This window comes from Phaseolus vulgaris, chromosome 8 (genome assembly GCF_000499845.2).
Source record: "Phaseolus vulgaris cultivar G19833 chromosome 8, P. vulgaris v2.0, whole genome shotgun sequence".
Lineage (NCBI taxonomy): Eukaryota > Viridiplantae > Streptophyta > Magnoliopsida > Fabales > Fabaceae > Phaseolus > Phaseolus vulgaris.
The window spans coordinates 55,157,202-55,171,260 of record NC_023752.2 but is presented as its reverse complement, the minus strand read 5'-3'; the positions used below and the strand labels follow the sequence as shown (position 1 = coordinate 55,171,260).

The 14,059-nt window shown below is 32.2% G+C and overlaps 1 protein-coding gene across 3 annotated transcripts; it reads right to left on the bottom strand.

Moving 5' to 3' along the window:
* Positions 1-3,745: 3,745 nt before the first annotated feature.
* LOC137826672 (ankyrin repeat-containing protein ITN1-like) lies at positions 3,746-7,720 on the bottom strand. Of its 3 annotated transcripts, XM_068632740.1 has the most exons (7): positions 7,368-7,494; positions 6,793-7,259; positions 6,547-6,676; positions 6,127-6,468; positions 5,422-5,529; positions 4,586-5,046; positions 3,746-4,481 (listed from the first exon to the last, which is right to left on the bottom strand). In XM_068632740.1, the coding sequence occupies exons 3-7, from the start codon at positions 6,671-6,673 to the stop codon at positions 3,918-3,920; spliced, it is 1,602 nt and encodes a 533-aa protein (XP_068488841.1). In that variant the 5' UTR covers positions 6,674-6,676; positions 6,793-7,259; positions 7,368-7,494; the 3' UTR covers positions 3,746-3,917. The 3 variants fall into 3 exon arrangements, with proteins under 3 accessions (XP_068488841.1, XP_068488842.1, XP_068488843.1); XM_068632741.1 differs by lacking the exon at positions 7,368-7,494 and having other exon boundaries at positions 6,793-7,314; XM_068632742.1 differs by lacking the exons at positions 6,547-6,676; positions 6,793-7,259 and having other exon boundaries at positions 7,368-7,720.
* Between the last annotated feature and the right edge of the window lie 6,339 nt (positions 7,721-14,059).

The following is a 14,059-nucleotide window of genomic DNA, read 5'->3' as shown; positions in this document are numbered from 1 at the left end:
CACTATAACAACTAATTATTTTTTGTCACTAACAAATTAGTTTCTATTTCATAATTTTTCTTGTAGTGAATGACTCTGACTCGGCACAGAAGCCAAAACCATGATTCCATTATTGGAGCTCCATAAGCTATATAACAACAACTCCCACACCTGCTGCTCCTCACCAAAACTGCAACGCCCTTTGTAAATATGCCGCATCAGTTTTGCAGTGGCTCGGCAACTATTATGCAGCATAGTTACCTTGAAAGACCACCTGTTCTTACAAGGTCGGGTACCTCTCAGAATGACTCATGTAGCTTTCGTCTTCTCTTTGCAACTCCTGTATTCGGCATCTCCGTCTGACAAGTCCTTCCAAAACGGCGGGTTGGGGTACCTGCGAAGGTGCTTCGATGCTCAAGTCAGTCCGGGTATAATATGTGGGTATGCTAGGGATTAGAAGATTACCTTTGGCACAAGGTCCCTTATGATATTTATAGCCTTGTGTTGGGCTTCAGCTCTTATGGGCCTTCTTTTTTAGCTCAGGCGAAGGTCTATTTGTGTTTTAATCTTGGTTTATGATTAAACTGACTTAATTATGGTTAATCGCGGTTTATCATCTGTTTTCACGATCGTTCGGTTTTATCGACTATTCGACCTTTCGGCCTCCCGGTAGTACACCACCTACAGTATGCTACAACATGCTCTAGCTTCCATAAGCACCCAGAAATGGCACAATCATGACCTGTGTTGCACCAAACATAGGCATAAAAGACACTGGAATGGTAAGGTCAATTGAGCAAATAAGGAGCTGCACTTGGAACTCAAAAAGATGGATTCATCACTGAGTCTAACTAAGCACATAATCCAAAACCCTTTGTGAATTTGCAACAACATCTGCGGCTTCAAAAATTCATTGACTAGGCAAGAATTCTGCAACATATCCAGAACCAACATATTCCCCAACTCACCACTTACAAATTGCTCTGCATTTGCAATTCTTGAGATTTCCTCTGCCAATACTAGAGTCCTGTGTGTGCTCAATAATATGGGTCACTCACATCTTCAATCAGAAGACTTGGATTTGCCACCATCATCTCATAGACTAGAGAGCCAAGACACCACAAAGCCTTACGGACACATCAGTCCAATTAGCATCACCCCCCTCCATGCCTGCTGCAGTAGACTTACCAGCTATAGGTTGTGCATAAATACTAATCCACAAGACACAGATTACATCAGCTAAACAGATTCCTTGCTTACCCTGCATCTTCTCGCTCAGGTTCCTTGAACACCAGCATTTCTTACACCAACTGAGACTGCTACTGCACATCTCAACTTAGTGATTGTCTAAACCATGACTCCTCCCCAATGAGAAACTGTGCTAGGGTATTAGGGTATATGGAATAAAGGGACCATGAGCTAAAGAACAAGAGTGTGGGGAGGGAGATACAAGTTTTAATTAATTTAGAATTATAAGTATTAACATTAGAGGTTTAGGGGATACTAAAATGAGATACCTGAAAGGGTTCATAAGTAGAGAGGATGCAAATATAATGTGTATCCAGGACATGAAAACTAAGGAATTGTCTTAGTCTAAATGATTTTCCTTTTGGGGGATAATCAAATAGGATGGATTCATAATGAAACCGAAAATGGAAGGGGACGGGTTCTATTTATGTGGCACAACAAGTCTTCAACTATGAAAGGTATACACAAGAAAAAGGTTTTATTGTGATCTTTGGACAATATACAAAGTTAAATATTCATGTAGTTGTGGTTAATGTTTACTCATCATGTGAATTAGGAGAAAAAATAGAAATATGGAGGAAAATTAGAACAGTAAAAGAGACAAAATCACTAAGTGGTGCAATTATTGGAGATTTTAATGCGGTAACAGAAGTAAGTGACAACAAAAGGAGACTCAAGAGATTAGAGGGTTTAATGAGTTTATTGAAAATAATAATCTGTTAGATATTTCAATTGTAGGAAGAATGTTCACATAGTATAGACCGAATGGTAAAGCGAAAAGTAGAATAGATTGGGTTAGTGTTGATTTTAAGGATATGATTAAAAGGTGATGGGATTCGTATAATGTAAGTGGGAATGGTTTGGTAAGGTTTACAAGGAAAATGAAAAATCTGAAAAATAGACATTAAAGTTTGGAATAAAAGTCTTTGGGCGTATGAATACTGCGAAATTGGAAATAAAAATAGAGTTAGAAAAGCTGTATAATAAAGATGATGATAGGGACATAAAAGACAATTTGAGAATGAATAGAATAGAATTACTAAGCCAGCTAAAAGTTCTCAATAGAAAACTAGACTCAATGTTAAAGACAAAAAGTGAGGGTGAATTAGACAATGTTAGGAGATAAAAATTCCAAGTGTTATCACTCTGTCATAAGATGGAGGAAGTTGAGGAATGAGGTTAAAGGGGTTACAATTAATGAAAATTGGATTGAGGAGCCAGAGCTAGTTAGGAAATAGGCAAATGCGGTATTTCAAAGGAGATTTACATCAACAGTAGACTATGGGGTCAGACATGGGAATGTAGAATTCAAAGCAATAATGATGTATGATAACTTAAGTTATCCAGTAAAATCAATGAGCAAGAAGTTAAAAATGTTGTATGGCAGTGTGAGGGTCAAGGAGCCCAGGACCAGGTGGGCTTAATTTTAGCTTTATTAAGAATAACCGGAAGATCTAAAGGAAGAGGTTTTATAGATTCTGTTCTGTTTTGAGGCAACAAGAAAAATTCCTTTGGTCTGTAACACATCCTTTATAGTCTTAGTTCCCAAAGTTAGGGACCTAATAAAACCGGAATAATACGTGCCAATTTCTCTCGTGGGTACAATATATAAGATAATCTCTAAAATTAAAGTTAGTATTGTCTTCTGTTATTGATTTTGCATAATCTGATTTCTTTATAAAGGGAAGAGGCCTCTTAGATAGTGTGTTGATTGTTAATGAGGTGGTTGAGGATGTCAGGAGGAAAAAAATACATTAAGATTGATTATGAGAAAGTCTATGATTCAGTAAGTTAGTAAGTTGGGAGTTCTTGTATCATATGATAATAGACTCGGGTTTAAGGAGAGATAGATTAATTGGATAATTAAGGTTTTGAAATCTTGCCTATATTAGTAAATTGAAGCCTAGCATTGAAAGTTAGAACATCTAGAGGGTTAAGACAAAGGAATCCCTTGGTACTTATATAGTGGCTAAAGGTTTGATGAGGCTAGCTAGACAAGTAATAAAGGAAAATGTGTTACTACAAGTAAACCAAGAAATAGAAACTAATTTTAAAGACAAAAAATAATAATTGTTATAGTTACTAAATTAGATATCATTTTAAAAACTAAAAAGAAAGGTTTCTAAATTAGTTTATATTATTGTTAAATAGTTTCTAAATTAGTATCTAATTAGCTACTAAGGTTTTAACTACCAATTATTTAGATCCTAAATTAGAAAGAATATATTTTGCTTCAAGACAGTAATGTTATTTTTTCTTAAAAAAAAGACAATTTTACTCTTACCAGTTATAAAAGAGAAATATAGAAATGAGTCCGTTCCAATGCTATAGTGTGAAAAAATGAATGTCTTGAAGTATGTATCAAATGTTGGAATGATTCTGTTCCACCAGTTTACTTGATCCTCACTGTCTATTTCCTCCATGTTACGATCATTGAGGATGATGCAACAATAATTTTGATTACAAGTAAATGGTCTAAAAAAAATACATCTGCAGGTTAAATTTGTAGCGAAAGATTGCGATATTAACGGATTTGAGTTGTGTTGTGATGCATTTTTAATAATCTCTTCAAATTCAAACACAAACTTTACTGTTTCACAAACAAATGATACAATGAGGTGGTGACAGCTACATGGAGTAATTAAAACACAGAAAAATTGGATAAAAAATGTAGGTGCGTAAGTAACAAGTTACTCAAGTTTGGGACGATAGTATCTGGACCAAAAGTGGTCGTCACAGAACTTAGATTGAAAGAGAAGAAACAAAAGTAATGCGAAAACCCCCAGTGGAGCCACTATATAAGAAACCCACTTGGTTGTGTGAGCAAATACGAGAAAGGATGCTGCAATGAAAGCCAGAACCATAGCAGCAACGGAGATGATTAGTAACACACGTCCAAAAGTCAAGCTGGGATGTAATGATATGACAAATTCACTTTGTGCGAATCTTGAAGAAGTGAAATTTGACAAGAAAGAGAGTATGGACGCGGAAGAAGTGAATAATGCGACTGCGTTTGTGAAGATGAAGACAATGAACCAGGTATTGTTCTTGTCACCAGGAACAGTGAGAGCAGCTGCAAATGCTACGGTAGCAACAAGCGTTGCCACAATCATCCCAGAATCCGCTATTCCTTTGGCTGTTTCTTTGATATCTTTAGATAACTGATTGTGTTCATCATAAAATACATCAATGGGTGTCATCCCCTTCTCGTTTTTCACACTCCTTAATTCACGAGGAACGCTTTCCTGAGCTTTCTATTTATGAACAAAAAGTATGTGAAGAGTGGTGGAACTGATGTCTTAGAATACAATAGTAATAAAGAATGATTGAATAATAATAGGGAAATGAATGAACTCACCTTGAACCAGGCGACCTCTCTTTGCATTTGGATGTATGGACTTAAACCTGAGAATGATTGGAATTGAATTGGAAAAAGCGCAGCCAAGTGTAGAACGTTGTTACCTTCATCGTCCCCTACTAGTAGTAAGTTCTCTATCCTATTACTTAGAAACTTAATAAAGATTTCATTAAAGATTTGATAACGTCGATGTAGAAAAAGCAAGTGCAGTAGGTTCCGTCCATTAGGGCTCCGTTCTTTAAGCTTCGGTCCATAGGGAATCCATGCATCACGGGGATCTATGTTCATGACCATCTCCAAAAAAGTGTTTATTACTTCGTGGTGATAGCTTTCTGATTTTATTGCATCAGACAACAATACCGAGGGTCGAGTAATAAACGCAAAAAGATCTTCTATTTCTAATCTTTCAACTTCACTCCATATCCTTTCCAGCAATGCAATACCCCTACCCTTGTTCACCCCTAAAAGAAAAAAATTTAAATTAAAAACCATTTTTTTTATTTCTATTTAGAAAGTTCTATATTTTACTCTTGAGTTAAAATTAAAAGCGCAAATATTTGCTCGTCAGTTGCTATACGTTTGTATTTATGAGACTAACAATTTAATAAATATCTAATCCATTATCACTATAACACTGAATATCGACAATTAAGAAGTAATTGCTGTTTTCCATTTTCTGGTTTGGTTGCCTTCATATACATGTGCTTATAGCTACATGTGGTGAATGATTCTTAATTTAATTTTATTCCTTACTGATAAAAAAAATGTAAAATTCTTGCTTATGGTATGGATAAATTTCTAAATGAATTAAGAACCAAAATGGAAATGAAGCTTACTTAGAACTTCTGAAGGCTTCCGCGCCAGCATATGCAATGCTGTTAGCTCCTCTTCATTTCTTGCAGTGCTCAACCTGGGATATTCTCCAATAATTTCAGAGGCCAAATCTGTCAAATTACAAGGCTGTCTGTCAGAAATAGTTATTTATGTACACACAGAAGTTGCAAAATGTTTTCACTAATCCTTAAAATTTGAAGAATGTAGAAGATTGAGAGTAAGACATGCAAATTTGTTTGAGAATTTTCTAATTAGGGAGAGAAGTTATAAATCATAATTAAAAACAAATAAGTTAATATGCATGAGTATTACTTTTATTCAAGTATTTGAAGACATTTATTTAATTTGATAACTGAAAAATCTCTATGAATTACTAAATTACTTAATGGTATCCTTTTGTGGTAAAGTTGTCTCGTAAATAGAAGTTTATGACTTCAAATCTAGAACAAAATGTATCATTTTTAATTTTCTCTAGTCTCCTCTCTATTTTTCTAATAAAGGAAAGCAAAAGTCTAACTAAATTCAAAATTATATATTGAATATGATCAGGGTTTCGATCAAAATAATTTGAACTGATCATTAAATTTGTTATTGTGTTCTAGTTAATTAAACCGAATAGCTGAATTGGTTAAGTTTAACAAGTAAAAGATAATTAGATAAGAAGAAGGGGTAAACAAGGATGTTTAATTAGTTGTAGATGCACTTACCAAACATGTCGTTGTCAATGGTCATGAAAAAGAGTTTTTCAACATCCTTGTAAGCCATTCCGTGAAGCAGACGATATGAGCAGAAATGTTTGACTATTGTGTGGTGGCGAGATAAAGCAGCCAAGTGAACTGCAAGCATCCCTTCGGAGTTTGGTATTAGCTGCTCTTCTGTCTTCATAAGATTAGTCAACTCTTTAACAAAATTAGTGTTCCCTGCACCTGCTGCTACATGAAGAGCTGTGTCCCCTGTTTCAGTCAATTTAATGCGTACACTATCTGGATCATTTCTAACAATGGCTTCCATTTCACTCCAGTCACCCCGTAATGCACACCGGTAGATATCTGCAATCCTTTCAAACTTAATTTTAATCACTCTCTATATATGTATATATATCTTCAAATATTATTGTATGAAAAAACCTGATGATGGTGTGACAGCATGTGAAGTAGCAACAGGGGGATGAGTTTGGTCATGGCTCAGATCATCTCGTGGTATTATAATCTCAATGTTAGACTCATCCCTAGCTTCCACATCAGGATTCATCATTTTCTAACCAAAATGAAAGGCTCAAACTTTAATTTACCTAAGAGAATAGCACAAGTAATAGTAGAAGCTAAAGAGTAGAGAGAATAAAGAAGATGAAGTGAAAGTGATGAGAAGTTTACGAGTGGTGATCCTGGAAGGAAAATAGATGTGGATGTGTGTTGATGGAGAATCAAATATTATTGTTGAAGTGCAAGAGAGACCTCTTTCTACTCACAAAACATTTCTACCACATTCTATTCTTTTATGTTCTGCTCTTCAAACTTCCTGTTGCACAAAATTGTTTTTTTTTATGTATTTTGTTTGGCCTTAGATTCTTTTCTGTAAATAAAAGTAACTTTTTTTTAAATATATGAAAACTGAATATTTGAATGGTTAAATGTACCGAAAAAATTAGTGATAATATAAATGGAAGTTAGAAATGTAAAATAATAATAATTGATTGGTTAATAATGTATAATAATGTATAATGTCAAGCAGATGTTGCTGAGAGCAGAAATGTTTGACTATTCTGTGGTGGCCAGATAAAGCAGCCAAGTGAACTGCAAGCATCTTCTTCAGTCACCCCATAATGCACACCAGTAGATATCTGCAATCCTTTCAAACTTAATTTTAGTCACTCTAATTTTAATCACTATATATATATCATCTTCTTTAGAACTCAAATCTATCTACCCATATTATTGTATGAAAAAACCTGATATTGGTGTGACAGCATGTGAAGTAGCAACAGGGGGATCAGTTTGTTCATAGCTCAGATAATCTCGTGATATTATAATCTCAATGTTAGAATCATCCGAAACTTCCACATCAGGATTCATCATTTCTAACCAAAATGAAAGACTCAAACTTTAATTTACATCAGAGAATACCACAAGTAATAGTAGAACCTAAAGAGTTAAAGAATATGAAGTGAAAGTGGTGATCGTTGAAGGAAGATAGATGAGTGTTGATGGAGAATGAAATATTATTGATGGAGTGCAAGAGAGACAGAGAGAACTATTTCTACTCACAAAACATTTCTACCACTATTCTATTTTTTTTCTGTTCTTCAAACTTCCTCTTGCTGTTTAAACCTTGCTCCGCATGCCCTTTTATTGTTGCACAAAATTGGTTTTCTTTATGTATTTTGTTAGGCCTTAGGATTCTTTTCTGTAATAAAAGTAATTTTTTTTAAATATATGAAAACTGAAAATTTGAATTGTTAAATGTACGGAAAAAATTAGTGATAATAAAAATGGAAGTTGGAAATTTAATGGTAAAGTAAAAAAAAATTAAAAAAATGTAAAATAATAATAATTGATTGGTTAATAATGTATAAATTCTTTTTCTGATATCAAAGGACCTATAATATTTTTTTTTTCTCATTTATTGGAACCAAAAGTAACAAGGGAAAAGCAAGAGAATGGTATTCCAAAATTAAAACCGAAGGACTATTAAATTCCTAAAGTAAAGGAGAGGGAGAGGTGGTTCCAAATGTAAAGGTACACCATTCTCTCCAAATTCTTAAATTCATCTATTTCCATATCTAGAAGCTCGTGGAAGGTAACAAGGGTCAATTACAAGCATATGAGAAAAACTAGGGAAAAAAAAACAACTTTCTTGAATTAAAAATTTACTACAAACATTGAAAATTATGCATCCAAGCTCATCGCCAAACTTTTACATTATGATGATGGCCAACACTACGAGAAAAGTAACAATTAGCTTCCAAAATCTTGCGTGGGTCAATAGCGGACGCTACTCTCGTCGGTCAAAATGGGTAAAAGCCCACACAAGAATCACATTGGACGCATAATGAAGAATTAGCTTCCAAATTCTTGCGTGGGCCACTTGCAGACGCTACTCTTGTCGACCAAAATGACTAAAAGCCCACGCAAGAATGACCTTGGACGCAAAAGGGATGCACAAATGGATTTAATTTATTTTTTTTAAGAAAAAATCAGTTTGCGTCGGCCGCGGCCCACGCATATGCGTCGGCCAAAAGCCCACGCATATGCGTCCGCAATGGCCCACGCATTTTTAGGATTTTAAAATTTAAATTTATTTAATGTCTAATAAATATTTTAATATTTAATTCTTTATTATATTTATTTTAAAATTATTTCTTTAATATTATAATAAATTATTTAATTTATCAATTTTGAATATAAATTAGTTAAATTAAATTTATTAAATTAAATAAGTGTTTGATTTAAAATTAATTGAGTAAAAGAAAATATATATTTAAATTATGTAAATGTTATATAAAATATTTTATTATTTCAAAAATTATTTATTTTAAATTTATTTTATTTATATATTGTTATAACTATTTTATTTTTGAAATTATGATATAAATTAGTTAAATTACATTTATTAAATTGATGAAGTGTTTAATTTTAAAATTATTTAAAAGAAGTTATCTTAAAAAGTTTATAAAGATTTGAAAACATGTAGAAAAATAATAATTAATTAAAAATTAGTAAAAAAAATAAAAATAAAATGCTTATTTAAATTTTGTAAATATTATATAAAATATACATAAACTTAAAGAATATAAATTCAAGATGAAGTAATTAATTAATGCAAAATGGTAATGGATGTATTTAAAAATAGAGAATAAATTTGATCTAAAAATGTTTTATTTAGTTTAAGAAAAAAAAAGTTAGATAAAACTTTTGATTAGTAACTTAAATAAATTTAAATGTTATATGTGTGCAATGGATGAATGAATTAGGATTTTTGTTTTGATATCCATTATAGTTTTGAAGATGTTATTTCTCATAAATGAATCATAAGATCGTCTTAATGAATTAGCGAAAATGTATATGATACAAACATATTAAGATTAAGTGCGTGAGTAAGTAACTTATTCTTAATTGTTAGATTGATACAATATCCAAAGTGTTCCAAAGTTGACTATATGCTCTATAAATGTCATTGTTATAGTTATTGAGTATGATTTCGAAAAGAAATTAATGTTTTCCAACTGAAGCACATAATAATGTAGTAAGTAACAAGATGATACATATGCAATATTCCTTATAAGTGTGTTAATATAGTTTCCCAACATACTAAATAATAGGTCTTTGACATAGTAAATTTAGTAGACTTAGTTTTTAATAAATGTAACATAAATAAGTAAGTTTCGATTGGGTGTGATATAGAATGAACTTTAAATCATGGAATAGAGTTTATGATTACATTTTGGATTATAAGTTATGTGCCGGTATGGGCAAGACCGACACTTGGTCTCCTTGACCGAGACCCACCTGGCTGTCCGAGACCTGGTGTACCTGACCGAGACCAAGGGGAACCTGGCTGAGACCTGAGAGACTTGACTGAGGCAACCGAGACCTAAGAGACTTGGTCGAGACCATGGAAGGTTGGCCGAGACGAGTGGAATCATCACGGTTGGCCGACCCATACTACCGTTAACGCTGAAACTAAGGTCACTGAAGCTAATTCGTCATTTCGTGATAGTTATAGAATTAAGTTAGAATCATGGAATATAGTTGATTATTAAATTTTGGATTATAAGTTAGAGGGGATTATAAATTAGATTTAACCACTACAAATTCTTTAGTATTATTATGATTCTAATTATACTTATTATTATTAACAATACTAATAATATTAACAATATTAATTTTAATAATATGAATATAATATTAATTATAATATTAATAATAATGTTAATTATAATATTAATTATAATATTAATTATAATGTTAATTATAACGTTAATTATAATGTTAATTATAACGTTAATTATAATGTTAATTATAACGTTAATTATAATGTTAATTATAACGTTAATTATAATGTTAATTATAACGTTAATTATAATGTTAATTATAACGTTAATTATAATGTTAATTATAACGTTAATAATAATATTAATAATAATATTATTAATAATATTAGTATAATTTATTTTATTATTATTATTAATAATAATTATATTAATATGTATAAATTATATTAATAATAATAAGTATAATAAAAATGATAATATGACCAAAGAACTTGTCTGGTCTAGTGGTTAATGCTTTCCTGGTCACGGGAAGGACTTGAGTTCGAGTAATCCACAAAATTTGATAATTATGCGTCGGATAGGCCCACGCAAAAGCTGCCACATGTGGCATGTTGCGTTCGTTTTGCCTGGGCTTGGTCCACGCAAGATGCGTCCAATTTTCTGGCCCACGCTAATTTGTATTTGCTTCCATGCTTTTTTCGTCGGATGCGGAACGGACGATACTCCGACGCATAAGCGTCCGTTTTTGGCTCACGCAAAATGGTTGTTTTCTTGTAATGCAAGTAAATCGTTAGCCTAAAAAACTTGTTGTAATTCTTTGATATAATTTATTTGAGGTTGTAATATTAATTGTACATGTATTTCTATCTCATCAAACTATATCTATATTTGGATTTCTATTTCATCAATGATATGTATGTAGGACTAAACCTTAAATCCTAAACTCTTAATCATAAACCCAAACATTGAAAATTATCCATCCAAGCTCGTTGCCAAACTTTTACATTATGATAATGACCAGGTAATTCGTTAGCCTAAAAAGCTTGTTATAATTTGTTTGAGGTTGTAACATTAATTGTACATGTATTTCTATCTCATCAAACTATATGTATATTTGGATTTCTATTACATCAATGATGTGTTGAAAAAGATTGCGAATCTTTAGAGGAATTTCTTATGGGGTTGGGGTTCGGAAGGGAGAAAGATCGTGTGGGTCTCTTGGGACAAGGTGTATGAGCCTCGGGAAGCAGGGTTGGTATTATTAGCATCAAACTTTTTAATTTGGCCTTGTTAAGTGAATGGATTTGGCGGTTGGGTTCTAACAAAAGTGGTTTGTGGAAGGAGATATTAGAGTCTAAATACGGAAGGTGGAGAAGCTTGAAAAAGGTTGGGTTAAACAACAAAGACTCCCTTTGATGGAGAGATTTGAAGGTGATCTGGAAGTTGGAGGGATGGGGTAGGAGTTTCGAAGACCGCTTTGTTTGGGAAGTTGGTAATGGGAAGTCTATTAAGTTTTGGGAGGACATATGAGTGGGTAATGAAGACCTAAAGAATAAATTCCGAAGACTTTTCTCTCTTAGTGTTTCTAAAGAAGCTTCGTTGGATTGTTGCGAAACCTGGGTTAATAGTGGGTGGGAGTGAGATTTGGTTTGGAGAATGAGCCTTTTTGTCTGGGAGAAGAATCAGGTCAATCAAGTCTTGGAGGTGGTGCAAGACTCTTTGCTTGATTTGGAAAAAGTTGATATCTGGGCTTGAAAAGATGTCACAAGTTTAGAGTTTTCAGTTAAGTCTGCCTATGTTGTTTTAAAAGAAGTATCTTAAGGAGAACATCTGCAATTATTTAAGGCTTTTTGGAGGATTAAAGCTCTGCCTTCAGCCCATTTTGTTGCTTGAAGGGTATTGGAAGACAAGATCGCATCCAAAGTTAATTGGTCTGACGAGGGATTGTGGTTGAAAATATTATGTGTAGCTTGTGCGGGAAAAAATGGGAGACTTCTTTTCATCTGTTTTTTGGTTTTCGATTCGTTTGGTTAATGTGGAGTCTCTGTTATGCATGGCTAGGGTTGAAATCAGTTGATTCTTTTAACCTTAATTCCCATTGCAGTTTAACCTGTGTAATGCACCTTATTATGTTAATTTGGTCTAGGGGAATGTCAGGATTGCGGTGGCTACTGAGTTTTGGTGTGTTAGGAACAAGGTCATCTTTCAGAGACTTTCTCCTTGATTCAATTGAAGGTGGTCTTGGATTTTCTCTAAAATTTCATCTACTTGTTTTTCTTATTCAGATTAATGTCTTGAACCTTTGGTTTGCCTAAATTCGATTTAGATTTGGTTCAAGCTTGTTGGTTTTCTGGTTTTAGGGATTCTTTCTTTAGAGTAGTTTGGTTGGTGTTAGAGTAGTATAGTTAGTATTTTGTTGGTTGGTTGTATTTGGTGTGTTGTATAAGGGTTGGTTTACCCCTGAAGTGATCCATATTTATTTATTTATTATTGCTGATAAAAAAAAGGACTCTGATAAGTGGATTTTTGAAGTTGTGCAAAGTAAACTTATCTTTATGCCCTAAGTTCCATTCTAATGCATTTTGTATGGACTAGTCATAATTAGTTGTAGAAATTTAAGATAGGGTGGAAATTTTGTAAAAGATAAAGATAAGGAAGATTAATAAGATATAAGTAGTGTTAATCACGAGCATTGACAGAGCATTGCGAGTCAAAAGTGCATTTTTTGAGTTTTAAGATTAGTGGGATGAATAAAAGCATTAATCAGATTTGGGGTTGCGTGTGGGTAGCGGTGGTAGCTAAGTTGTGGAAACATAGGAATAAGAAGATTTTTAAAAGCGGTAGGATAAATCATATTGAAATTTTTACCATGGTGCAAGTGAATGTATGGTCGTGGGTGAATTCCAAAGCCTGGGAGGTAAGTTTTTCGTATTCTGACTGATGTCTTGAACTTTTGGTATGCATGAGATCTCTTAGAAAATGGTAGGGGTTTATGTTGAATTGTGGGGTTGTTTACGTTTGTCAGCTATGATCCTCTGTTTCATGCGTTTTAGTATGTGTAAGGATTTTTTAAGATTGGTTCTGGTTGGTTTTGTATAAGGGTTGAGATATCTTTGAAATACCTCAATTTAATTTATTTGTTTTTTGTCGATAAAAAAATAATATTCAAGTAAAAAAAATTTAAATTTATTTATTATCTTAAGATTTTGAGTTAAAAATATTTATTTATTATTTATTGATGTTAAATCTTTTGCTTTTTTATATATCATATTTGTTTAAGTAATTTTAAACGATAAAAAAATTATCTAAAAAAATACCAAGTTGCATAATAATACCTAACATGAAAATTTTTATTGAAAAAATAAATAAAAATATCTCAAGACCCATTTAATATTTGTTATTGGAGAAAAGAAATAAAAAAAATTTAAGCTCGAAAAGAATATATATATATATATATATATATATATATATATATATATATGAAAGAAGTACTTTTTTTGCCAAAGTAAATGTAAATTAACACAATAAATATATCACTTGTTAAAATAAAAATAAATTTATTTACAATAATATCATTATCTTAATAAATACAATATTTTATCTGTGTTGAAATTATTATTTGGAATAACTAACATACAATATTAATCTTTTGTTTTGAATACATCAATTTTTTTAAAGACTAAATACAATTCTAATAATTTAGAATAGAGAAAATATAATTTTGAGACATATTTAACGTTACCAACTGAAAATAACCGTTTTTTTTATTTTAATAATTAGTTGATCAGGTGTTAGGATTAAGGTTTAGAGTTAAAATTAATTAAAAATCTCTTACAACTTACTTAGATTTATATACTCGACAGAAGGAG

What these genes read in the sequence shown, in the direction of transcription:
- LOC137826672 (XM_068632742.1), bottom strand. Translation starts at nt 7,494, where the DNA reads ATGATGAATCCTGATGTGGAAGTTTCGGATGATTCTAACATTGAGATT. An exon ending in TGCTGTCACACCAATATCAG is followed by an intron (nt 6,469 to 7,367) that starts GTTTTTTCATAC and finishes AAAGGATTGCAG; the next exon opens with ATATCTACCGGTGTGCATTA. An exon ending in GAGAGGTCGCCTGGTTCAAG is followed by an intron (nt 4,482 to 4,585) that starts GTGAGTTCATTC and finishes GTTCATAAATAG; the next exon opens with AAAGCTCAGGAAAGCGTTCC.